At 39.5% G+C, this 27,156-nt stretch overlaps 4 protein-coding genes across 5 annotated transcripts in view; 2 read left to right on the top strand and 2 right to left on the bottom strand.

Moving 5' to 3' along the window:
- LOC108876063 (glutamate receptor ionotropic, kainate 1) overlaps positions 1 to 5,895 on the top strand; it is a 30,622-nt gene extending 24,727 nt beyond the window's left edge. For both annotated transcript variants that reach the window (XM_018665359.2, XM_018665360.2), the window contains one exon: positions 134 to 5,895. In XM_018665359.2, the coding sequence (XP_018520875.1) occupies positions 134 to 423 (290 nt within the window). In that variant the 3' untranslated portion in view covers positions 424 to 5,895. The remainder of the gene's footprint in view (positions 1 to 133) is intronic.
- A 1,520-nt stretch (positions 5,896 to 7,415) lies between these two features.
- Positions 7,416 to 14,141, bottom strand: LOC108876064 (transcription regulator protein BACH1). The gene is made up of 5 exons (XM_018665361.2): positions 14,005 to 14,141; positions 12,390 to 12,647; positions 10,699 to 11,865; positions 10,379 to 10,585; positions 7,416 to 9,806 (listed from the first exon to the last, which is right to left on the bottom strand). Exons 2-5 carry the CDS (start codon positions 12,627 to 12,629, stop codon positions 9,426 to 9,428), a joined length of 1,995 nt encoding a protein of 664 aa, XP_018520877.1. The 5' UTR covers positions 12,630 to 12,647; positions 14,005 to 14,141; the 3' UTR covers positions 7,416 to 9,425.
- A 30-nt stretch (positions 14,142 to 14,171) lies between these two features.
- On the bottom strand, positions 14,172 to 20,448 carry usp16 (ubiquitin specific peptidase 16). The gene is given in 19 exon segments (XM_018665363.2): positions 14,172 to 14,712; positions 14,796 to 14,943; positions 15,039 to 15,125; positions 15,269 to 15,363; positions 15,607 to 15,913; positions 15,915 to 16,295; positions 16,416 to 16,583; positions 16,679 to 16,732; positions 16,817 to 16,908; positions 17,043 to 17,124; positions 17,434 to 17,521; positions 17,631 to 17,748; positions 17,865 to 17,967; positions 18,070 to 18,305; positions 18,414 to 18,526; positions 19,467 to 19,570; positions 19,659 to 19,855; positions 19,954 to 20,020; positions 20,221 to 20,448. Coding segments are annotated over 18 exon segments (2,556 nt in total). The 5' UTR covers positions 20,015 to 20,020; positions 20,221 to 20,448; the 3' UTR covers positions 14,172 to 14,590.
- An 82-nt stretch (positions 20,449 to 20,530) lies between these two features.
- On the top strand, positions 20,531 to 23,803 carry rwdd2b (RWD domain containing 2B). The gene is given in 5 exon segments (XM_018665362.2): positions 20,531 to 21,085; positions 21,184 to 21,251; positions 22,330 to 22,513; positions 22,515 to 22,699; positions 22,799 to 23,803. Coding segments are annotated over 5 exon segments (903 nt in total). The 5' UTR covers positions 20,531 to 20,872; the 3' UTR covers positions 23,052 to 23,803.
- The last annotated feature ends 3,353 nt before the right edge of the window (positions 23,804 to 27,156 follow it).

The raw sequence follows: 27,156 nt of genomic DNA on the forward strand, positions 1-27,156 counted from the left end.
TAAGAAATTACGCGCTAACAATGATAATTCATAAATTCTCCCTAAATGTCTACAAAACACCAAACCTAAAGGTTATGTGACTGGTAATGGTAGTAAAAATGGCTTTTAATCTTTCTGCTGTTTCTCGCTGTAGGCTCCCCATACAGAGACAAGGTCACCATCGCCATCTTGCAGCTTCAGGAGGAAGGGAAGCTGCACATGATGAAGGAGAAATGGTGGAGGGGGAATGGCTGTCCAGAGGAGGACAGCAAGGAGGCCAGTGCCCTGGGCGTGGAAAACATAGGGGGAATCTTTATTGTGCTGGCAGCTGGACTAGTCCTCTCAGTATTTGTAGCAATTGGAGAGTTTATTTACAAATCCAGAAAAAACTTGGACATTGAGGAGGTGAGTGTCGGCCAGTGCGAATGGCACAACAAGTATTAACACACTAGGGGAGTCAATCTCAAGACTGTTCTGAACCTACTACACATTTGCGTTGTCATTTTTGTCATCAGAGGACTACAATAAACACTGGGCCAACAAAAATTTAAAGTCTGAATGTGTTGAACTGCATTGTTACAATCAAAACAGATAACTTTTTAATGCAGAATTTAGTGTTTTCAGTAGTTTTGATGTAGAGCACATGAACATTTTAGTCTTGATTGAAAGAATACGTTTGTAACCCTTTTTATGATGACAGATGGTTGTCAACTTCTGACATCACAACACTTGACCATCTTGGCCTTTCTGTTTTTCGCAAAAAAACTTGTAACATTGTAACATTGTTTTGTGTGGAAAAAATGTCATTGTCATGCCATGATATTGTGGGTAAGTGATGGTAAGTGGTATCTTTGAGGCATGTTTGCCATGTTAATTTCAATAACTGCAGTAGGTTTGAAAAGATTCTGATATAAAATGTTTGCAATTTTCATATTTATAGTGCACAGAAACAGACATAACAGCACTTCTTACCAATTTTGTATGTACTCATGTATTTCAAAAAATCTTTTGATTTACTCAGTGATGGTTGTTTCCAATTTGTTTATGAATGAGTGCTCCCTCAAGATTTTATTCATTGAGTTGCTTAATGTCTATACCATTTTATTTTATTTTATTTTATTTTTTGTTTGTTGGTTTTTTGCTTTTGTATCATATGAAGTTCATGAACATGCATGTATAAGTTTTGTCATGTTGGAATTGTTTCAGAATGACTAAAGTTATGTGAGAACATTACATTCTTAACCCTTTTATTTCTGTTTTGGTTTTGATCGCTCCCTTTTTCTGCATGCTCAGTGTTTTCCTTTACTACATGAGAACTTTATCACAAACTTGATTTCATCCATAAATCTTTTGGGTTCTTTTGAGGTCTTGTAAAATTAGTATGTTTTTGAAAACGTGGCTTTCTCATTTTGCACATTTGATTGGGATACTTTTGAGTTCTCTTTCAAACATTTGTTTTTGGCCATTTCTGGGGAACAATTTTCATTCATGTTATCATAGAACAGAGGTTATGAGTTAAGTAACCTCAGGTTTGATTGTTATTGTTTTTGGCCTACACAAGAGAGACACTATTTTATTTCACATATTATTTTTATATGCTTACATAATACACTGTATGTCACCAAGGTCTTATTTTTGGCATACATAGATAGATGTTGCTTGCAGTCTGAAGTATTCTAGACTAACCAACTATTATGTATTTGCAAATCTCTTTGCCCACATTCATTCATCACTGGTGTAAAGCAGTGTATTCAGTCATGCACTTAAAAGCATTAGTGAAAATGCACAGAATGTAAAACAATCAGTCCTAGAGCAGCAGATATAAAAAGATGGTCTCTGGATTTATTGTTAAAGGAGGTTAAGTCATCACATTGGCTTATGTTATGACACATTCCACAGGCTCAGCAGTAGCTTCTAGCATCCCTGAGTCACCTTTCTCTATGCTTGTTGTCAACTCTGCTCAAGCCCATTTTTACCTCAGTCAGGCTTAGGCTTGTAAATACCATCCTCATTAGGAAGTGGATTATAAACAGTGGATTATAAATTACACACTCTTGGTTTAAAATAGTAGGGGTCCTGACACACAGATTAGAAAATCCAGCCGATGTAATGAAATTCCTCTTCCCCCAAATGTCACAGGTGACACTGAGCTTAGCTTGTTTTGTCTGCGTATTATAGGATTTGTGTCACCTCCAAGATGATGTGACAGAATTTCAGGTTTGATATGATTATTGGACAGTTGTGTGGGATTCATGAACAATTATTACCTCAATTTATAGTCACTATGTTTTGTTGTTTTTTTCTAAAGTGGTGTATTCAGGCAAAATATTGATGCCTATAGTGAGCCAATTAACAAACGAAGAAGGCGATTATGATTGGATGATTTTTAAGATAAAACAATACGATTTCATGCATCACACTGACAGCATTACTTCAATTAAGATATGGTAGCCCAAACACTCAACGAGAATCAAATTTTAGTGTTGCATTCAGTATCAACAAAGCATGTGCACATAATGACACTGACGATCAGATTCATATAATTTTTCATACGTTTTCAAAAGTTACTTTTTAACTGTCCCTGGCCACAATTTGAGATGTGAGATTTAAAATCAAATTGTTTGCCCACCAACAAAACAAGGAGACACATACAAGATATTCTGGCATTAAAACAGGAGTCATTTAGAGCAAATTTTAAGTATTCAAGTACCACCAATGTATACTAGAACAAAAATAATCAATCGAGAGATTACAGAAGCCTGTGGTGATCAGTTCTGAATGGCAAACACTGTGTGTTCCAGTTTCTTTTGCGTTGTCTCAGTCAAAGAAAAGGTATGAGGCCAGGTCAAAATCAAACCATCACTTGGAACTCTATGTTGTTTTTTACTTTTCATTTTTTTTTTTTTTGTTTTTGTGTCCAGTGTCCAATTAATTCTTTGATTCTGACCTGGCAGCTGTTAAGTGTGTTGTATTTTTTCCTTTTGTACAGATTTTCCTTCCACAATTTTATCAAATATCTATTCTTTTTCAACAATGGATTCCTTTCAGTGCTGTGATGGAAAGAAAAATCCAAGAGGCCAGGATTACTCATTACTGTTCTGCCATACAAAACACAACTTAAGAAAAGAATTAGTCTGCACCTATAAAAAAAATATTGAGTTTTTAATTAATTTATTTAAATGCTGTTCTATGCATTCTTATAAATTTATTAATAAAGATGAACCCTTTGTCCCTGGTTAAAATGTTTTAAAGTGTTCATAGAGCAGCACTTTCAGCCACCAGCATAAATACTTTAAATTACCCAAGTGAACTGGTCATCTTTTGACTGCATCTGTCACTGTGTAGTTGGTATTGCACTCATTGGTCAGATTCCATAAAAATCAAAGAGTAGAAGAGAGAAAATGTTCCAAATAACATGAATTAAACCCAAGTTAATCAGCGACTGGGGATGTAATAGGATCTAACTACTAATTCTGGTCAATTATAATAAAGGCAAACATTGGAAACGTCTCTCTATTGAACCCAATCAACACCAACACATGCCAAATGCATGAATAAACTACAGTATGTGACTTTATTTGAAGGATGATGGCTTCCTATAAACTTTTTTTTTTCTGTGCTGCGGAGCTGAAAAAAATGACTCTGCTGAATCCAACTCTCACAACAGCAAAGTTAATTAAAAACCAATGTACTTGGCAGAATTGCAGGCATCATTTTTGCTTTTCCACTTGGCTCTTGACACTGATAAATTCTGACAATTTCTCTGTGACTGTGATACGGCGTGACTTCTTTGGCAGATCTTGTCCTGAAAGGCACTTTTCCTTGTGCTTCTAATGTTATAAAATGCAACACAGTGAGGGACTTGAAAACAAGTGTGAATGTAATCTGCCACTGTACAACCAGCTGTTTAATAATCTGTCAATTGCAGACCAGGGTGCTAGCTAGCTGGGTTCGGCATGTCCCCCGGTTTCTCTCATTTCTCTGGGAGATTACAGTATTATGGTCCTCATTTATATAATCCTGTCAATGGGATACAGCCCTTCTCTCTGCACTACACCAAAATTAAGTTCATAGTGACTGCAGCATGTAATCAGTTAGGATACAGTAGCTCAACAGCTTATAAGACTTATGTTGTGTTGCAAGAAGGTCATGGACCTTATGCTGGGATTGATTATACAAGTATTGTGTCTTTCTCTAGGATTTACACCTCTTCTAAAGACACTTCAGCACTATTTGTATGCCTACTCCATAGTTCTACATTCAGGAGTGCATGACAGAATCACTGCTGTCCTTACAGAAAATAAAAAGGAATCCAAAAGCTAATTGATGTATCAGGGAATAATCTGGTGTTCACTGAAGTGAAGTTTTCAATTTTATCATATCACGGATTTTGGTTTATATCGTTCTGATGTTCCAACAATTGGATTGTGTGATTTTTCAGGCATCTCATGTTTGTCTCAAAATTAAAGTGGATATGGAAAAGATGTTTTTAGCAAGCACAATCTTGTAATCTATCTCACTGTGGGGCTGTTTGTTTAACAAGACCCACCAGATAGCATTTGCATCTCTGGTCCTGAAAGAATCGGCCAGTGTTAGCCTGCAGGAAATGTCAGTTAGTGGCACACTGAGTAGTGTTTGTCAGTTTTATTAGCATATATATTCTCTGCTTTAGCAATTTTGCAAGTAAGCTAACTTCCAGATGTTTTAATTTCTAATCCTTTCACCCCCCCCTTGCCTCCTGTTTCCTAATCCCTGCTACCTACGTATTGTGGAGTGTGTCTGTCAGAGGACAATGACTGGAGAAACACTGGAGAAGTAGTAGAACACTATAAAAATAAAACCACATATTGTGTGACAAAACAAAAGAATTAAAATGGGCCGGTACTTATATTGACAGTAATCTGAGGCAATTCATACTGACAATGTATTATTATGCTTTTAAAAAATGAAAATGAAAAAAAGAAAAAGAAAATCAGAAGATGGAAGTGGAGAAAAATGACAGAAAAAAAAGAAAGATCTTGATCTAGATTTTTGGGAGAAAAGGAAATATAGGCTCTGACAGAAGATATATCAAGATAGATACAGAGTTCAAGGGGGCTTTGCATTAATCTCACGTTGTAATGACAGTTTAAGGTTTTGGTATTCTGATGAATTCCAGGATTGGGCTTAAACTGCTTTCATTTTGTTTGCTGGTCTTTAATCTTCTAACCCTGCGTTCTTAATGAGAACTCAGAGCAGGTTTTTAATCTCGCATGAATGAGGCCGCGGATTATGGGCCTCTGACCTTGCCATGCCGCACAGCTGCTTCCTCCTCAAATCAAGTCTCTCGTCCTGTGTAGCTTGCAAAAGAGGATAATCTTACTTTTTGAGCTACAATGCTCCAAAATCTAAACTGTGCATACAAGACATAAACACCGGGGAAGAATCCTAATTTTTGGGAGGGAAATTCTGAAATAGGTCCGACTCATAATGCTCATAATGGGGTGCTTTGGTATTTGTAGGTGATGCCAGTTTTGACAAGCATCAACTTGAGGATTTTCTACAGATGTGTGTCATGGCAGCACAGGGAGATGATATCTGATGTCTGTGGCATTATCATCATCTAATCCTTTTGACTTTTAGATGCAACGCTACTTGTAGTGTTAGAGTTGCGGCTGTGTGTGTCAGTGTGTGGGTGTGCGAGTCAACTTCTCAAAGATAGCTACGAGTTTTATTAGTTGCTTCAGGGTTGCTGGTGTAATTACCACTTTAACCTTGAGGATTGTGTTCTGAGGAAAACACAACAAGATTGCTTTTTACTTTCATTGTCCCCAAGTGCTACAGTACCTATTTTAAAGGACACAAAACAACAACGCAAGCACTGTCCAGACTAAGAGAAGTAGGAAATTCATATCGCAAGACAAAAACATCTTGACAAAATTGCTTCCTCAACTTTAAAGGAGCCTTCCTGAAATGGCTGTTCTGTTTAGTACTGATTTGTTTGACTTCTGGTACAAAATCTCCACTCTGAGATGAGAGGGAGCACTCAGACACTCAGTGTCAGTTCACATTATAATTCTGAGAAATCCAGCAACTTTAAACCTTAAATAACATTTGTCCAAGTTTTCCTTTGGCAGTTCAAGGATGGTTATTCACAGTCCGCCATCAGCAGAAACAGGTCCACAAACACATTTAACAATCAAAAATAAAAGTAACTTAGTCATATAGCGAGTGTCACTTATTTTTCTGCTCAAAAATGGATATTTGAACAGGATGTGTAGATTTGTTGAAGGTATGATGCATTTTTCAAACTGATAAGGATTACACATATTTTTTCAGAACTGCTGTCACTGAAAACTCTGAGAGAGTAGCCTAACATGTACCATGTTAGTAGCTACAGGAGAGCTTGTCAGATGACAGCATCAGAATCTACTGTTTGTCACATTTTGTTTTGCTTCACTGTACCATAAATGAAGCCAACCTAGCAGTCTAACCAGCACCACCTATAGGTACCAAAATAATCTGTCTACATGTGGACCTGCACATGTAGACTTGTTGATGTGTGCCATTTCTAGGGAAGCGAGGGATATCTGCTGCAGTTTTGACACTTGTGTCAAATGCAGGAAATGAACATCACAACAGTTTCACTTTTTAGTAGCTTCTGTTTACGTATTGGTGATACAGTGAGTCTGGTAACTTTGTCTGTTTTCCTTTTCTTCCAGTGGCCCAGGTTTTTATGCATGGAACTGCTTTAATAATGACTGCTTTGTTCTAAATCAGCATCTTGGTAAATTGGAATTTGTGCATTTGTGAATAAATAATTGTTCCATGAGGTGTTCCAACGATACAGCATGTAAGACTACACAGATAGGTTTGTTTGATGATAAACCCAATTATTTATGGTTTGAGAAACTCAAAGCATCAAAGTCAGAATTGATTTTATTTTTCACTTGATTTAAATTACATTTTGTGGGAGCCTCTTTCCTTCATTCACAGCATAACAAGTCTTAGAAGTGGACTTGCACTGCTTGGCTGTGGGGATGGCTGTCGTTTACACCTTATTTTCCCCAGTTTCATCTATATAGAATGTCTAATTTAGTCCCAGTCTCTGTAGAAGTAACACAACATTGATAAATCTGTATATAGCTGCTCAGTTTTAATTATTAGATCCAGTCCAATCCATTCACACTACTGTTATGCAGCATAATTTTGCAAAAAGTACATGACTTCTGGGTAACAAAAAAAAAAAAAAACTCTAAAAAGAGCACAATCTCTTGCAGAGAAAGTGCAGAAGGAACAGTTCACACCATCTAAGTATTCTTGACAGTCTATTATGAGTTGGCAGAGCCAGTGAGGTAAATAGAGATGTACTTCCATCTACTGGCCAAACAGTGGTACTGTACATAAACAGAACAAAAAATAATCCTGCTTTTTGTCAGCTGAAAAGAAACACGGAATGGTAACAAAATGTTGTTTATTTCAATCTGTAATCCATGAAAGTATATAATAAAAAATACTCAACATGCAGACAGACCTAAACATACGAGAATGCCATCAATATGGGCTCGGGGTTAATGTGCTACAGTGCTTGAGACAAGAATATATAAAGATTGCCATTATCTTTCTCTATTCATTCTATACTACTGCATAAGGCACGTTTTGCATCAAATAACATAATTCCTTATGTTCCCCTTTAACACTGTCTGACACACTGCAACCATTCCTCAAATATTGGGGTAAGCTGACAGTTATTCATTCAAATCATACATGTTATTGTTAGCTCTAACACTTCCTTGAAATCTACGGTAAAAAGTACTGTTAGTGCTGTGCATATTTAATCAAAGCATACTGGTGGAATAAAACAGTATGTGTCAATATTATATTGAAACAAACTAATTAACCTAGAATGAAAGAAACATCTTATTATCAAAACTGCGAGTCTGTGTGGGTGTAAGGAAGGGAGAGGGGTGGGTGTGCGAAGAGAATTATTTTAGACATCAAAACACATCAGGTTATGAGTGTCCCTGAGAAAATCAAACTTAATTATAAGATCTGTCCTCCTAATTTACAAATGGAAACATTTGGGAATTACCTGAAAGTTGTCTGCACCGTCAAAATGATGAATACTGGAGTCTGTGTTTACTACAGTGAAATGCATATTAGAAATACAGCTAAGGATATTTGACATTTCTATATGTCAATTTTAGATACAGATGGGTGCCAAATTGAAGGAAACTTAACAAATGCAGAAGCTTCCACACAGGTGTTCTGAATGAGACAGTTGAGCACTTTATATCCCCTCATGCTTTATGGCAAGGTGGTGAAAGGAAAAGATCTGAGTGACTTTGAAAGAGGGTTCATTGTTGGGGCCCAGATGGCAGAAGCTGCGGTCAAAGAGACTGCTCAACTGGTGACATTTGCATTTAGATCTATGGAAAAGGCAACAGGAAATAGTGTTGGAAATTGTGGTTGACGGTGGACATTTGATTACTGTGATGCTCGTGCATCAGTGCAAAGAGAAAGGACAAACAGAAAAGCAACTCTTCCTCGAGTGACTGAGAATGACAATGCAGCACATGATCAGACTGAGTCAGCAAGACCAGTCCATCAACAATTACATAGAAAGGAATATCAGAGTAGAGCTGCAGTGCATAAATTCCTCATTACAAAGATGAATGCACATTTTAGAGTTCAGTGGTGCAAAAATCATAGGCGCTGGTCTACAGAGATGTGGAAAAAGTGATATGGTCAGATGAGTCATTCTTTACCATTTTTTCGACAAGTGGGAGAGTGCATCAAGGGAACAGTACAGGCCTGAATACCTGACCCCTACAATGAGGGCATGTAGTGGCCCTGTTACGCTGTGGGAGGCATTCTGTTAGCATGAATTGAAACCACTTGCCCTTACAGGGAAGGGTCAGTGCAAATCAATACCAGGTTTTTCATGTGTCATCCCATGATGAAACATTTCTGCCCTGATGGGAGTGGTCTCTTCCAGGATGACAATGCTCCCATCCATAGGGCACGAAGGGTCACTGAATGGTTTAATGAGTATGAAAATTATGTAAATTATATATTATGGCTTTCGCAGTCACCAGATCTTAACCCAAATGAACACCTGTAGTTGATTTTGCACTAACATGTTAGACAGCACTCTCCACCAACATCATCAAAACACCACATGAGGGAATATCTTATGGAAGAATGTGTTCAATCCCTCTAGTAGAGTCCCAGAGATTTGTAGAATAAATGCCAAGGCGCATTGAAGCTGTTCTGGTGGCACATGGTGATTCAACACCTTAGATTTTTCCTTTAATTTGTTACCCATCTGTACCTCTATCAGGCAGAAAATTATTGAGTGAAATAAACAGGAAAGCATTTCTGTCCCAAAAGGGGATTACAGTATATATTGAAAGTTAGCACCCCGCCCATGGTCCTGCATGATTAGAAATGGAATTTTAGTCCAATTATAAGCTGTTGTTCATATCCAGACAAGCGTTAAGCAAAGATGCAGGATCAGGGCAGCTCTGTGGAGAAGCTGCCTTTTCTGTCTGTGTGCCAATCTCTGGTGCAGCAGTCTCAACTGAGCCTGCAGGTGGTCCGCTCGAGTCACACTCTGAACTTACCATTTCAATAGTGATCTCGGACTCCTCTTCTTTACAACCAGGGCTTGGGGAGGCGATCGGGAAGTCTGGTGAGGAGAGCTTGGCAAGAAGCTGCAAGTGGTCCTGATCAGAACCAGACTCAATGCTGACACTCTTACATAACCCACAAAGACTCTGTCGTGTCTCCTCCAGGTTTTGCTCCAGCTCAGTTCGCTCCTGCAGCAGTCGTTCTTTCTCACTTTTCTGCAGAAAAGATGATAGTAAAGCAAAGTCACTCCCTTTACTTCTCACCAGCCTTTGTTTTGGACAAAGAATTACAACTGAAAATTACTCTGTAAACTTTGTTTCATACCATTTCATTTATGTTTCATTCACAGTATTTGAATTCAAACATTTCTGGTACAGTCAGATTAATCTGTAACCATTCTGTAACATTCTACATGTGCTAGAGAATGTATATCCATGTAAATTCAATGAAGAAGTAGGCAATGCATTCTCTTGTCATAAATATTTTTTGTCTTGTGGTCCTCACACAGAGTCCAGGTAATTCTGTGGTAAATGCACTCAAATTACCTACCATACTGACATTTTTCTCCCAAAATATCACTTTTTTGTTACGTCTAATGGAAGTGAGGGCTGAGTCAGACACTTGGTTAGGAAGGCAAAAGTACTCCCATCAACATCTCTGCATTCCTTACTGTTCACCACTAGAGGTCAGTGAAGGTCACTAAGTACAGCTAAGGAAAGATACTAAATTTCATAATATAGTGTTTGACAACATGTAGCAATCACTGGAGATATCAAAAGCGACTTACTAATCTTTTGATTTCACATTCTAGCTGCTGTATGCTGTCTAGTTTCCTCTTTCGGCAGCGCTGTGCAGCCACACGGTTTTTGCTTCGTCGACGAACGTCATGAACAAACTCCAGTTGATCTTGAGTCAGGTGATGGTTTCTCAGAAGCTGCTGGAAGGCACTCCGACTCAGTGCTGAGATCTGCTCCACTGGGAATGGGAGCTTAATCTGTAGAGTTCAGGGTTTAGGAGTTAACTTTTTAAACTTAATATCTATAAACTATAAGCAAAAATATATATATTTTTGGATATATAAAAATATCAGCTGTCTATCATAATGACCTCTGCTGCTCTTTTGTTGTTGGCCTCTGTATCTCCATCTGTGTCCAGGTCTGAATCTTCCCCAGAGTTGAGTGAGGAGGACATGTAGGGGCTCTTCTCTGACTGGGACAGAGTGTCAGTGCGTGGAGCTGGGTCATCACCTGTCCCAAGGTCCCTGAGGAAAGGACAGTCTCCTGCACTGGAGCTCAAGTCCAGCTGCTTAAGCCAATGAAAGTCTGATGCTTTTGCCAAATTGTTTTGGTCCATTGGATCCAGAGGGAGTGGTTGAGCCTGAGATGGGCATAGGTCAGACCAAAATCCCTTAGCCAGATGTTCAGCCACCTCCCTCTCCACACTGCTCCTCTCCCCAAATCCCTCTTCATGGCTTAAAGCAGTTAATGTAGGGTCTGAGAGATCACCTGCTATTCTCTGTTCAAGGCCAGCCTCACTCTGCTCTAATAACTCACTGCAATTTTCTGCCCCTGATGTGTTGAGTGGACATGAACCAGGGTTACAGTTGGTTTCAGCACCAAGTGTCTCAACAGTCTGTTTAACATCTCTGCCTGCTGGCTCTATGAGGTCTGGCAGATTCACATCCCCTGGGGTTGACAGCTCACAGGGTAAGTCACAGTCTGCCAAATTCAACTCACTTTGATTACACACCTCTCCTATCTCTAAAATGTCTCTTTCGCAGAACTGAGACTGATGATCTGCTTTGTCAGAGTCTGCGCATGGCAAAGACAACATGGGGCACACACCATTTGCTGTTAACTCTAGAGATAAGGGGGCCATTTGTGGCCCGCAGTTCTCCAAACAGAAGTGTTCTTCCCCACTGTTTGTCTGACCCTGTGCGCTCTGAGGACACTGTGTAGGGAAGTTTGTTTGTTCATCACCTGCTGAAGGCACTGAGCTGTGAGACTCAAATGATTTTGGTTGGCTGCTCTCTATGCTGGAGCCAAAACTGGTGCTGGGATCCCGGCTCCGACAACAGGCTCTACGCCTGACCTCTTGTGGGGTTCTTTTGCCTTCAGAAAACTTTGGGATGAGGAAATCAAAGCACGCTGACTCCAAGTCTTGAAATCCTAAAAACTCAGCACTGCTGTGAATGGCATGAATGTTTTCTTTGGTGAAGAGCAGCTTTGATGTGTAGGCAAATTGAAGCAAAGGTTCAAACCCCTCTACAGTCACCTGGGGGAAAAGATATACAGCAAATTGTTGAGCCGTAGCGAAAAAGTCATGCCAGTATAAAATACTACAATGAAACTTCACCAGCTCAAAAAAGTAGCAGAGACTATCCACTTCATCGGGGCCATTACATATCTGCCCTGAAATTTGTAACTTCCTTTAAAACATGCACATAAATGTTTTACAGATATCAAAAATGAGCAAATGCTAAGAGATATATAGTAATGGTGTCACACACAAGTGTGTTGTCCATATGATAAATAACAACAGGTTGCTAAGTGTTACATAACAGTCAAATTAACATGGCAGCCATTCTGTAAAAGAGCTTCATTCTTTTAGTGTGACCAAACTATATTACTTATTTTGTGCCGATTTATGACTTCTAGTCAAAATTTACTGGTATCATGTTAAGTCGGCATGTTAAGTACAGAGTACACTGTAACCAACATCACATACATGGATAAACCAAAAAAAATTTATGATGACAGTTTTTCCCAAATCCCACAGCTGAACAGCAGGACACTGACCTCATCAGGCAAGATGATGACAGGATTCTGTCTGGTGACACTGGTAACCCTGCTGTGAAAGTATTCACTGCAGGAAGCCAAGACGGAGCAGTGAGCCCGAAAGCTCCTGTTTTCCACCACCACTGTCACATCACACAGGACATCCTGCTGCCTTTGGTCATTCAGACACTGAAGAACATGTGCGCTGTGTACTGCAGACTGAAAAGTGAACACTGACATGCGAGGAGCTTGGAGCGACATGGTTCTTTCAAGCTCAGCCTGTGTGTCAGAGGGAGTGGGAGGGGAGTCAAAAAACATCATGATCAATACAAAAAAACTGTCAAAATAGACCACAGTGTGTAGTCTTTTAGCCTTTTGATGGGAAATTAATCTGTAAACAATTCTGATAATTGTGTGAATATGGAATTTTTAAAGAAAACAAAGCAACAATTCATGGGTTCCTGCTTCTCAAATGTGAATGCTCTATTTCCATTTCTCTTCAATGACAGTATACTAAGTATCTTTAGGTTTTGGAGCGTTGGTAGGTCAAAACAAAACAAAACATCTGAAGACTTGTCATAAGCATTTTTGACAATTTGCTGACATTTATAGAACAAATGATTATCAAGATAAGAAGCCACAGACTGACTGGTAACTAATTACTTATTCGCTGCAGCCCCACTGGATTCTATCTACAGCAGGAGGGGATATGGGTGGGGCGATGAGGCAAAATCTACAGCTACCAATCACATTTTTATAGTATGGATAATCCCTTGTGGTCTAGGGTAACATTTTAAATAAGGCATTTGGAGATAGTTCTTGGCATTAGTGAAATAACTCAAGATATACAAAAATTGAGTTTTATAATTATATAAAACCACTGTACCAATGTACTTCTTTACTGTAATGTACCACCTTGCCTCAGAGCCTTAAGCATCTCAAGTGAAGTTATTCCTGTGGACAACAGATGAGGTGCAATGAACCAGTGAAGTGTCCTTACGCAACACACTTTACTGTGCCTCCTCATTTAAGCATAATATTGACAGAGTTAGCTAAATGCATAAAATGTAAATCTAATCATTAAAGTCTACTACAATGTCATAATAGTTTGACACTAAATGCATGTTATTAGCGTTATTAGTGTCTTCAGTTTGGGGACGGCATGGTCTAGTACATGTACGATTGTGTACGCAAAACACAGAACTTATGTTGCAATTGATCTGACTGGGATAAAGAAGTAGGCAGACAGCTGTTTGTCAAATTTTAATTAGCTTTAACATTTAGATGATCAGTGAGTTATTGCAGCCTGGATGGATTTCGTTTTAACTCTTTAACTTGGGCAGCAAGTTTAAAATGCTGACTCATATTTAGCCAAGTTACTCAGCTGGGCCTGGTAGAGAAGCGTAGCGAACTATATCCAAATTTATAAAAGCAAGACGTTATGTTAGTGACCGATAACAACATTTTCTTGCAGATATTAATGTAATAGTAGGAAATGTCCAAGCTTTACGCTAGGCCAGACCGTTAGCTATAACTGCGCCTAGCGAGCTTCCTGTTGTTGGCGAAAAAAAGCCCCAAAACTTTTGAGACAGTAAGTTTTATAAACATTAATTTAAAAGGCCAAATGTTCACTGACCTGCCATGTCAGCTGGATAACACTGCCATTTGTAAATTTTGGGTAAAGATGACTCTGGTCATCCGGAGCAAGACTTTCCTCTCGTCATGTGACAATTTAGACCCGGAAAAACTGTTTGCACTTACTGCGCATGCTCAGTCCGAGACTCAGAAAAACCCACAAACAAGCCAGGATAAACTTTTCTTATTTTTTGAGTATTTCGTTACATGACACTGATAAAAAATAGATATATCAATATTTTCTTTTACAAATCATTTAACCAACTTTCATCTATCGCCTGCAAATCAATAAACAAATCCACCACCACAATCTGTTCATCTCCATCTTGACTTTCATGTCACAACTTGCTGTATTCCCAAGAGTATGAGAAACATAATCGTTCTGTTTAATACCTGAAACACTGTATGACACTACTGTGATGAAAATGTCAACACTGTGAAATGTCCCATGTGTGTAATGAATGTAATGTCATCACAGCCCAGTCTGAGTCACTGGCAAAACAGGCCATGGTTGGTCAGCTATGGAGCTGAAGCAGCAGCAGTAGGTTGGCTTGTTTAGATTTCCTGAGTAGTGAGGCACAGTTTGATCAGAGGGTCCTTTCATAGAATAGGAGGTAGGCTTGGCAACTCTGGACTTTACTCTCACTCACAGGCAGAACACTTGTGTCACTGATATGGAACCAGGATCCTCTGGACGGCTCTGCATCTCCTGAAGGGAAGTGATGAGTTAGTAGAGATATGAAAAACATTAGGACCAAGTTATCACTCTGTTCAATGCATGTGTACACCTACCTTCTGCTGCAAGTCCGTTAGATGAGGGCTTAGGACTCTCAGGTCGTACTTTCACATATGCCGTGTAATGACCCGACCTCATTGTTCCACTGTGCTCTACGATACCGTATAAACTGTACAAAATCTGAGTATCTCCGTCTGTCGAGTTCTGTTTGGAAACAACTTTTTGTTAGTGCTCAGACTAAAATAAAACAAATAGGCCAATATGGGTACTGATATTTAATAATTAATCCTGGTATTTACCTTGCATTTAACCGCACAAAAAGGAGCTAGATCCAGTACAAGGGGGAATTGGACATGTCTGTTCACCTTACAAATACTGTATCCATTCTGCAGGAAACAACAAAAGTGATCTCATTAAAACTATTGTGTTTCAGCACCTCACAAAACTGACACAACAATAACAATAGTGTGTCATGCTCTTTAAAACAGCTTGGCTGACAGTGGATCCAAGAAATTTTCTTCTGCCATACCTGCTGAAATCTCTTCAAATGAAGGGTGAGCACTGGTGGGGGGGAGGAGATCAGCATTTGCTTCAAGGCATCAGTGTAGATATTCTTCTTGGATCCTGAACAGAGCACAAATGAAGATGACAAGCTTTATTCATTCTCAACTGGAAAAGTGAGTCACTTCAAGAGAAGATACTAGAAACACTAGAAAATAAGGCCACTTGTCTTGTTAGAGAACTACTGGATTTGTGATAATGTACTGCTCAAATTGCACAAACACGCTTAGTTTGTACAATATCAAGACAACAAGTCAACATATTAATAGTAGGTCAAATATGTTCGTGGAGAGAAATTCCACATACCTCCAGCTTTGTCTTTGTTCCCCTGCCGTTTAGTGCAGGTGACACACAGCAGGCTGTTATTTTGTGTGAGGGTTTCCACTTCTGTGAACTGAAACAGGCATGACTGTACTGAGCACTCCTGTTTCTCAGGGGCTGTTCTTGCAGCCAAAGTGTGGAAGGCCAGCTCTGGGTCCTGATTTACTACAGTATACTCTTTACCCTCCGGCGGCTCATCTTCAGTCTCCATGTCTTGTTCCACAGCATCAGAGTCCTCTATGAAAGCATCATCCAGGGTTACTTTCTCCATTTCACTCACCAGCTGTGTGTCCTCCCCTGCTTTCCTGTTCCATGTCAGATATTTTCTCATCATCTAAGACGCTGTCCTTTGAGTGCTGCTCCTCTGATAAGACGGTAAAACGGTTGCTGACCGATGACGTAGCTGATGAGTCACACTCAGTAACTGAATGCTCGCCCTCTTCTTTCTCCGTCTCGGCCTGGACCGTGTCAAGGTTCGTCACACCCTGCTCAGCAGCGATGATTTGTGCAGGATTTCCTTCACTCAGCTGGGCTTCTTCGTGTGTTTCACTTTCAGCATTTTCCCCATCATTTGCATCTGCAGGAGGATCCGCCTGTTCGTTTTCTGTGCGGCTCGGAGATGTGAGACTGCCCAAAGTGACTCTGCTCTCAAGCTTCTGCTGCCTCTTTTGATGCTATAGGCAAAGACAAGGAAACAATACAGACTATTTACACAATGATTCAACACTCATCCATCAAAGAGACAAGCGAAGGCAAGAAAAAACAACTGCCTTTGTGTACATTCCCTGAGGTACCTTTGCTTGCTTCTTCGCCTGCTTCTTGGCTTTCTTCTGCTGGTACTTGCTACCTGTACCAGTGGGAATGTCATCATTTCCATTGGTCAAAGCAGGGCTGTTTCTGCCATCCTGGCTTGACTCACTGGTCCTCTGGACTCCCTTTTTTTGGTTCTTCTTTCTATATGCCTTTAAGATGTAGTTATAAGAGGATATATGCATTTATCTCACATATAACATGGAAAAAGTCAAAAAGAAAAACACTTTTAAGGGCTTTACCTTACCTCATCAGAAACAGGTAGGGAAAGATCCAAAAACATTTCTGTGACTACAGAAACCTGCAAGTGGAAAATAGTGGCCTTTTAGTTTAACACTGACATGACTGTGACAGGTTATCTAAAAGATTTGGTCAGAATACATACCGTCTTACACTGCTGACACATTATAGTGCTGGTCATTTCCCCACCAAAAACTTGGTCAACAAAGTTTTTTGGAAATCCATTTTTCTCATATTCTGAAATCAGAACTTCACTGTCAGAGGGCCACATTTAACTATAAGGTGTATCAAGATTGTATATTACTGTAGGATATTTTTTTGTTTAAATGACATTGACTACATGACATTCAATTTATATCCCAGTTACTTACCTTTTACCAGACTTTTCAGCTGCTCTGCATCTGTGCTTTTCCTAGATTGTTTCAATGCCTCCATGATCCCTGTGCTTACTCTCTGTAGAAACAGACACACTCTTTAAATGTAAATTATGAAAAGTAAGTGTCTGATACACTATTGCCTCTTTCAGCCCATCTGTGCTCTGATTGCACCCTTATAAAACCTCCTCACATGAAAACTAACCAACCTAACAGAGTGGCTTTCTCAGAGAGTAGAATCTCTAAGGTCATTAAATGAGAAAAAAAAGGCTATATAGCCACAGTTCTTTGCATTTCCTCACTTGGACAGCCACTGTGTACGTTTTCAATGTTAATCTTTTACCAGTATGATGTATATGCAGGGATTTGTTTTAAACTGAATGCATACTTTGATTTCCTCGGCTCGCATCCCGTCCAGAAGGTAGCGCAGCAGCTCCTGGCTATCTTGCTGCTGAAATCCTTTGAACCTGGCAGCCCTGCAGAAAGGAAACGAGATGATCAATTGCTAGAATGCAGCGATGACAGGAAGTACATTTTAAGCACATCTTACAGTCAACTTATTCCTCAATCTGTAGTCACACTCACTTTTTACAAACTTGTGTGAATAACTCCCGAGGTGTTACCACACCCTTCTTGGATTCCTGGATCTCATTGAGTAGCTGGCACATAGCCAAAGTCAGAGATCCAGGCTGATCTAATTGCACTACGACATGGCTCCTGCAATCATAATAAAAACAAGTGTTAATGTAACGTGTAACGGTGTATATTACGCAAGATAAATCTGTTACAGTGGGATAAATTTGTTACATCAAGAATAACAACTCACCAGATCTGAGGAGGTACCAGGATTAATGTCAACGCTCATTTTCTCTCCTGTCACTTTGTTGAGAGTCTGTCTTAAGAGCTGTGTTTGGGAGAGATTCTGGAAAATACAATGACAGCAATTAATTAATTAATTAATTAACAGCTCTAGAATTTGCGACTTCTCTCACTTCAACTCAACACTGATATTTTATAATCCTACCTGAATGACTGCATTAAAGAAACATGTGTTTCCCAGGTTGCTCAGCCCCTTAACTGAAACACCACCTTTGTTTTCAGTTGTGCTGGAATTTTGTGATTTCCCAACACTCTCTTTCTTAGTGTTTTTCCTTTGGTTGTCCTTGTTGTTTTCTTTGTTCTCCTTGTCCTCACTTTCCTCTGCTTTTACAGCCTCTGTCTTCTGCTCAACCTCCAACAGGCTGTTTTCCTCTTTCACTCCTAAATAACCAAACATGACATAGAGGACATTGTTACAAGATATGTCATTCCAGTAATACATTTTGATAAAATATTCACAGTGATGATAAACCTCCCACTGGTACATACTTTTCTGTGGTCTTTTTACGGGATCTGCAGAGATTTGCTTTTTTAGATTGGTCACCAGCTGAGCCAGATGTCCAGTTCTGGAGTACTGGACTTCATCATCACACATGTAACACCTGCCAGGTTGACACACATGAAAAAAAGAACAGGTACTTCTCATTTCAAACACAATGTACAGTGGCTTCAGAAAATATTCAGACCCCTTAATTCAAAATGGATAAAATTACCATTTTTCTGTCTTCACTATCTAACCCCATAATGACAAAGTGTTTTTTGTAAGTTGAATTTTAGAATGTTTTTGGAAATTATTGCCAATTTATTAAAAATCCAAAATTTAAATCTCATCCTATTCGCTTCAGTTTTCCTTGAAAATAATGAATTTTCTATTCTTGTGTGTACAATTTGAATTGAAGGAAGGGTGAATGTGGCGACTTTCCAGCCCTTTAACGTTGCCTGAGAGGTAGAGATAGGTCCTGTATGTTTGTATGACGCGCTGCCAGTACAGAGAAGCATGCTGAGTCCAGGTAAGTTTCAGAATGTTTAATGATAAACACAACAGCTACTACAGCGGCTATTTGGAGATACACGCGCGGATCAGATGTAAAACGTGCACTGTTTGCATATGTGTATCATAACTGAACAAAAGGCGGTCAACAAAAAATTACGGCTACCTGACTCTCCTCTCTCCACCCAGTGCAGGTGATTCAGCCCCTAATATAACCTACGACTGCCATCTACGGTGCCCACGTGACCCAAACCCCACATATCACCGTGGCAACCATACCAAACAAATCAAAACCCAAATAATCCCCAGCAAACAATGTGTGGCTCCTACAGTGAATGTAGTTAAATGCAGAGAGATCCTTGAAAAGAACTTGCGAAGAGAACATATCTCTATTGTCAATATGGATTACTGGGTGTATATCAATTGGAAAAAATGTCAATTTATCCATTCACAATTAAATCTACAACACAATTAAGCATACAAAAAGTGACTGAATACTTCTGAGGCCCCTGTATGCCTCTGAAATTAACCCACCACAGCAATATACTCACCACACACTCCAGTTGTCCATGCTGACCACCAGGCAATGTGTATCTGACCGAGGAGTCTCATAATGTTTGATGGCATGCTGTTGCTCAGCATTTCGTCCACATCCCTTGAGGAAGACATGACTGGTGATTTAGCAAAAAAGTCACTACATACACTGTCAACGTCTGAATGATTAACAGGTTGAATAAACTCACTCTATGACCACATTTCAAGCACATCCATATGCCTGCTGTTTCTTGTTCCTCTTCAGATTCCTGTGGCAGGGGAGTGCTGTTATTTTCTTTATTTTCTTCATGCTTACAATCCTGGCAACTAGTCCAATCAGAATGCCCATAAAGTTTCTTGAGTAGAGTTTGGTCTGTTCCCTTCTTGATATGCCTACAGGATGGACCTGCGAAAATGTATAAAAGAAAGTAAAACCAGATGAGGGAAAGTCACCCTAGGCCTTCCACAGGTTGTCATATGATATGAAGATGATGATATAGTTACCTGTAAGGTCAATGTCATCGTCCTCTCTGGAACTCTTGTCCTTCCCCCTTTTCTTTCCCATTTTCACCTGAACACAATTTGAGATAATAAAAAAAAAAAGGAAATCAGTCACAGGGGTAATCTGAGGTAACGCTAGCTTTAGCTAATATAGCTCTATCAGATCATCATGCTGCTTAACACAACTTAGCACCAGATCATTCAGTGCCAGAAGAAAACAGCAAGTAATAATATCTCGTTAAACCGACAAACGTTTAACGTCAAACTTACTGTCACATACGGAGCATAAAACCTTAACAATTTTCAGTTTCGTTTACTTTGTGTGGATGAATTCCCTAAACCGGACATATTTAATTTAGTTAACCGAATACAGCATTACAATAAAGCCTTCGGAAAAGAAAAGGGGTCTATAAAGTTTTGATATGTGCAAAAATCACTCCGCTGATTTGGATGAAAAATCCCAGCTGACACATGCGGACAACAGGGGAACAAAACGTAATGGTGTCACTGTTTTTACAGCTCGGTACGTGCGTTTCCTGTGTGTGTCGTCTGAAACGGTCCGAGTCGAAACAAATATTGATCACAAGCTAGGGTTACGTGGAGGTAGGGGACATAGTAGGCTGCATGTTCAGCTTTCTTAACACAGCATATGGCTATATCTTTCATTATCTCTTCAGATTCGACGGGACTTTTCTGTAGCAAGTTAAATGTTAAAATTTTAGATGCTGCTGATTTATTATGCTGACTTGAAAAGAAACATGTCACTTGTTAGCATTTGTTATTTTGTTTAATGACATGTAGCGTCATGTTCACCTAAAAGCACAGTATCTTTGACTTTGGATAGAAAGCTGTTTATTAAAAACGTTACTTTTTAAATGTATGATAGAGGCGGAGATCGACGCTTTAGTTTGCCTTTATCAGAATGTCTTACTTGGAGTGGGCTGAGTCTCAGCTTGCAGAGATAGAGCTGCTGACCAGCATGTTTCCCACCCGGGAGGAGCTGGAGTTCACAGACCAGCTGGCACTAGCTGAGCTGAGAGAGTATGTGGAGGGCTCAGCTTCAGCAGACACCCCTCCTCCCTCCAGACCTCAGTTTCTCATCAAACAGAAGCTCGACACTGCAAGCATGGGGATGGTAACCGATTAAGACTCTCATGGTATACCACTGTGTTGTGTTAAATGTTAAACATGTAATAATTTAATGTGTTTTTCTTGTTTTGTTGGTCCACTCAGATGGATGTCATTGTGTCCAGTGCTTATCCATCTGAATACCCCAGTGTGTTACCAGAGATAACAGTCCGGTAAGCCAACATTTACATTTGCTTTGTGGGTGATGGACTCTTCACATGCATATAACTGTTAATTTGAAAACGATAATCTTGCAAAACAGCAGCACAATATGTATATATCATGCAATGTTAGATCAGCAGTCACGTGCGAATAGGAGCAAGCTGGGTAGGAAATGTCAAATTAGTTCCTGAAATTTTACTGCTAACGATACTTTAACATTTTCACATTTTCATAAGACTTCCTTATCAAGCAGACATTAATAACTCAAGCACGCATGTTTCAACTTTACCATTCTGTGTGAGAAAGCTTTCATTCCATAAACCCTGCAGCAGTAAGCAGCAGTCTGATCTATAAAAGAGACACAGAAAGAAGCCAAGGACGACAGTGCAATCAGTGTAGTCTTATTTGAAAATGAAATGATTTAAAATGACATATATGTGCAACACACTAATAACACGGAGGAAATGGATTATGTCACGGTGGCAAAGTGGGAGATCATTTTCTACTGTTATTGCTTTATTGGAAGTTAAGAAATGTGCTGTCTGCTGATCACTTTATGCTGTGAAGCCACATATTCAATTCATCTGATTTACAAAAACTAGTATAAAAGCTGCTGAAGGGGTAAGGATGATGTGTATCAACCTCCATCAATGACTACTGAGAACTGGAGCTTTGGAGGATAAGTTACTTTATCTTCTCCCATCCATTTTAATCAGGTTGCCAGTTACTGATACAAACCACACCCCTTACATTGTCATAATAAAATCAGTAAACTAGCTATCTTGAGAAGAGATTTAGGGACAAGAGATAATAGGTATATATCACAATACAAAATACTGCAGCAGCATTAATTGAAAAACACAACTTGTAGTTTGCTTTTAAAAATATTGAATTGGGTATAGTCATTCATTTTAAGTAAGTAATTTTTGGTAAGCATGTCAGTCTCTTGAAGATATGTCATGGTTATTTTGTGCTGTTTTGTTGTGCAAATGTTAGCTTTCTCAATGTTTCCATCAGAAGTTTTTGCTCTCAAGGATGGAAACTTTCTGCTCTGAATCCTTCTTACAGCATTTTTTATTTGTGCCATAGCTGTACTGGCCTCAACAGGGCCCAGCAGACACAGCTCCATGCAGATCTCAATGCATACCTTATGGAAAACTGCCAGGGGGAAGTATGTGTGCTCTCTGCTGTGGACTGGGTGAAAGACAACCTGCAGCTCTTCATTAATAAGAGCTTATCAGCAGCACCGGCTCCTAAGAAAGAGTCTTCTTCTCCACTGGCCAGAGGATGTGTTCAGCCGACTGTGGATCTACAGTCACCACATCTACAACAAGACAAAGAGGAAGAACATCTTGGAGTGGTCCAAGGAGTTGGGCCTGTCAGGATTTAGCATGCCTGGGAAGCCTGGTATTGTGTGTGTGGAAGGGCCTCAATCTGCCTGTGAAGAGTTCTGGTCCAGGTACTTTGAGTGTGGTTATTTTTAGCAGCTGATGTCACAGCCAGAAGCTTGCTGAGGTGCAAGATTTATTATTTTTCTAAACTTTTTCCCATTTCACAGAGTGAAGGTTCTGACATGGAAGAAGATCATGATTCGACATAGAGAGGATATTCCCCTTGATCGTCCGGGTGAGGACAGCGGGACTGTTGAAAGTATAGACTCCCTGCGCAAATTCACAGGCTTTGAAGAAGCAATGTTTGACCCCCATGGGAACAGAGGTAATCACATGGACCTTGGGCAGCTCTACCAGTTCTTAAATGAGAAAGGCTGTTGTGACGTCTTTCAGATATATTTTGGCATTGAAGGGAGGTAGTGGTCTGACCTAGAGAATAAACATACATTGGTTTTCAACTGGTGCCTTGTCACTGAGGTACCCTCTCCTGAAAATCAGTCTTGTGTATTCATTACTGTTTTAGTTTTTTGTTTGTTTGTTACACATGCAAACACGCAAATGGATTGTAAGCACATGGCCACATGTGCCCGATAAACTAAAATAAATGAACCACCTTTTTATGGAAGCTGCTCATCTGTTTCGCCGGGGACCTCTTTGGAATAAAAGACAGAAAGAACATTTCTGCAATTTCGGACACACAGCTCTTGCTCCTTTTTTAGCTAATAGGCATATTTTTCAAAAAGAAGCATTAAAAAGATGCTTATCTGAGAGTTTTCTCAAGGACCTTAGTTATATTTGCAATTTTAATACTCTTGAATGTGCTGCAGATCACACCTTGCCCAAGGTGTTTCTTTCCTCAGATGGCACAACTGTGTATTACAAGTAGGCTATTATAGGATTTTCAGGTCTGATACCACATTAATAATTGGACAACATAGTCAACAATATGCTGGATATCTGTTTATGAAATCTGTTGATTTTCTTCTTATGAATTATAGATAACATAACCGTGGAAAGTCTTTCTCCAATTTTCTTGGTATGATTAGTTGTTAGATAAATTGTGCCGAATTGTGGATTACGCTCTTACACTCTAGCAATTAAAACATGTGTTTATTGAACATGAATCTTATTTTTAGCCCCCTAAGACTGAGATGGAAATAAAAAAAAACATTCATATAGGCTTTCATGTGGATTTTGTTCCTCTGGGAATCAGTGTATGGTATTTATGCATATTTTATATGTGCACTCCTTACATACAGTGGGCACTCATATATGGCACTGTACAGTACACAGACTCGTTATCTTTGACTGGTCATTATCACGCAATACTATTGTCATGACATATACCTACACATCATTACAAGACTTGTAAGATGAGGGTCAGTCTTACACAATATGCTGTTGAAATACCACTGAAAATTATCTCCTCAAAGCAGTTTGAACCCTGAGTGAGCATTTCAGAGTTCAGACTTTGTTAACTGATGAGACTAAAGAGATTAAGCACAGTACTTTTAAGTACTGCCTTTTCACTTGGACTTAACCAAGGGAACTGTTCTAGATTACTTCTAGTCTAAACTCAACATAGTTACATGATGAAAGGAAATCAACATGAAATCAGCAACAAAGCTGATATTCAGTTGTTACCATTGTTGGATTGCATGTACTTGCAAACCTGCTTGGTCTACATTGCCCAGCAGATGGCAGCATTATATTATCAAAGTTGAAAAATATGGCAACCTTAGATGTTATCTGAGATTTCAAAACGAATACAATGTATAATCTGGATCCAGAAATGCTTGTATAAACCTAAAAAAAATATGAAACAATTATACAATAATGATTTGGTTAAAACAATTTTAGCTGGATCAAATATATATTTATATTTGATCTGATACAACTGTCATGAATCCTCCATGCAGATGAAAATGCTACAATCATTTTCTGATATTAAAAGGTAGGGGGGTTTACAGTTGTGGCCTTGTATATTTCACAACAGAGGGGATTTTTTCTGTTTAAAAAATGGCTCCCAATCATCTACATTGTCCGGTTTGTGCATGAAGATTTACTTTTTAAAAGTATTCATCCTAAAAATGCCAAATGATGACTGGATATCAGGCCCAGACATGGCCATGTGGAGGGATAGCTCACCCTGTTTTGTGTCCCAGTCCACTCTGGTCAGCCGGTGGTCCAAGTGTCTGTCTTGTTCTTCTCCTCCGGATATTTTGGGCTCTGGATCTACCTTCAGAAAGCACTCACTCAGTCAGAGCTCCTTCCACTTGGACCATTACACTCAGAGAGAGAGAGAGAGAGAGAGTTGAACTCTCAGGTGCATCCACAACTAGGCTTTTCCTTAAGGATTTGACACTCCAAGTGAGAATGAGCAACTTCTTCCAACCCCTCATGCTGCATCTCTGGGTCTAGTCCCACTTCCTCATTTAGCATTTCTACAGTAAGGTCTCTAAGCCGGATCAGTCAGTGGATGCCTTCGTCATAACTGTGCTGTATATGACTATGACAAAACATATACTATCCGTTTTCTAAGTAGCCTTGATTGATGCAACCCCACTTCTAACTAGGCTACAACACATCCATCCTTCATAGTATGGTAGGTATCTGGCTCTTAGTTATGGACATATTTGTCATTGTAGTAGTGTTATAAAAACAGAACATGGTATGTTTCAAGGAGTTCCTGTATATCCAAAGCTGAATCAAATACAAGCACTAAAGGTTTGTAAAGCAACACCCTTACACAGATCATTTAGTTAATTTAGATAATTTTGTTAATATTTAGTTAATATGCATTACTGGATTAAAAATTTGCCTGGGCTCTTAAGTCAGAGTAGAGCTGGGAGTAGCTGGACATAGCTGTCTTTAAATAAGATGACATGAATCGTAAAGAATGCCTCTTTTCTAAATTTGAATACCACTTGCCATGATTTAATGTAATGACATACATCATAAAGCAATGACCAATGCAATCAGTTGCAAAGGTTTATTCTGTAAAGACATAACAGTTTTTACTCTACATCTTTATTATGTTTCATTCCATACACAGGTGACTTTGCATTGCATTTGCATTGATTTTCTCTGTCATTATTTCTGGTGAGTCTTTTTAGTCTCCTACTATTGCCTTTTCACCCTCTACACTGCAGACTTCCAATACAACTCACCTCACTGCCTCCTGCAAAAGTTCTCTGACGACTCTGCAGTCGTCGGCCTCATCACCAATGAGGATGACAGGAAGTACAGAGAACTGACGCAGGACTTTGTGGACTGGTGCCTGCGGAACTGCCTCCAGATCAATGCAGGGAAGACCAAAGAACTGGTGGTGGATTTCTGCAGGAGCAGACACTCCGCCCCCCAACACCAGTGAACATCCAGGGAAGAGACATTGAGATAGTGACATCTTATAAGTACCTGGGTGTTCAGCTGAACAATAGACTGGACTGGTCAGACAACACCACTGCACTTTACAAGAAGGGTCAGAGGCAGGCTCTACCTGCTGAGGAGACTCAGGTTTCTCTTTGGAGTGCAGGGGGCACTCCTCAGGACTTTTTATGACACTGTTATGGTATCAGCCATCTTCTATGGAGTGGTCTGCTGGGGCAGCAGCATCTCAACAGCGGACAGGAAGAGACTGGACAAGCTGATCAAGAAAGCCAGCTCTGTCCCGGGGTGCCCCCTTGACCCCGTGGAGGTGGTGGGTGAGAGGACGATGATAGCAAAGCTATCATCCCTGATGGACACTGAGCTCCACCCCATGCAGGACAGTCTGACAGCGCTGAGCAGCTCCTTCAGCGATAGGCTGCTTCACCCAAAGTGTGTGAAGGAGAGGTATCGCAGGTCCTTCCTTCCTGCTGCTGTAAGACTCTACAACCAGCACTGCTCCTAGTTCACCACATACTCACATGGACCATTTTTCAGGTTTCTGCACTTTAATTAATCCAAAACAGCTACTATCAGTCATACCATTGTGTGCAATTCCATTTTCAAATGTGTAATATCTGTATTTAGTTCATTTTCTATCTCTATGTATAAAGTCCTGTGTATATTGCTCTTCTGTCAATATTTTTTATTACATTGTCATGTTTATACTGTTGTGTATATTTTTTATAGCCTTATCTTGTTTTTATATCGCCTTTACTCATATGTCTTTCTCTATCTTTTCAATCACTTATGCTGCTGCAACAATGTACATTTCCCCATTGTGGGACTAATAAAGGATTATCTTATCTAATCTTACTACAGTTAATATACTGTTTGACTTATGACTCACTAGAAAACTCTTTTGCCTACTATTGAACACTGTGAATGTCCTCTTCCAACGATCAACGAGTGAGTGAACTGATGAGTGGCACTTGTGATGTTCCAGCATATGATCCTGACATCGCCAAAATGACTGCCATTCTAACTAAAGTCATTATCAATTCATGCCTTGAGGTATGACTATGAATAGCCAAGTGGAGAATGGCAGGATTCTTTAGTTAGAACAAACTGCTCCCTCCACCAGACATTCATTGCTGAT

Source organism: Lates calcarifer, linkage group LG21, assembly GCF_001640805.2.
Source record: "Lates calcarifer isolate ASB-BC8 linkage group LG21, TLL_Latcal_v3, whole genome shotgun sequence".
Taxonomy (NCBI): Eukaryota; Metazoa; Chordata; class Actinopteri; family Centropomidae; genus Lates; species Lates calcarifer.

Excerpts from the sequence above, each read along its gene's own strand:
- LOC108876064 (XM_018665361.2), bottom strand. The coding sequence starts at position 12,629 with ATGTCGCTCCAAGCTCCTCGCATGTCAGTGTTCACTTTTCAGTCTGCA. Across the intron at positions 10,586-10,698 it reads ACAACAAAAGAGCAGCAGAG|ATTAAGCTCCCATTCCCAGT; the intron begins GTCATTATGATA and ends TGAACTCTACAG. Across the intron at positions 9,807-10,378 it reads AATGTGAAATCAAAAGATTA|AAAAGTGAGAAAGAACGACT; the intron begins GTAAGTCGCTTT and ends TCTTTTCTGCAG.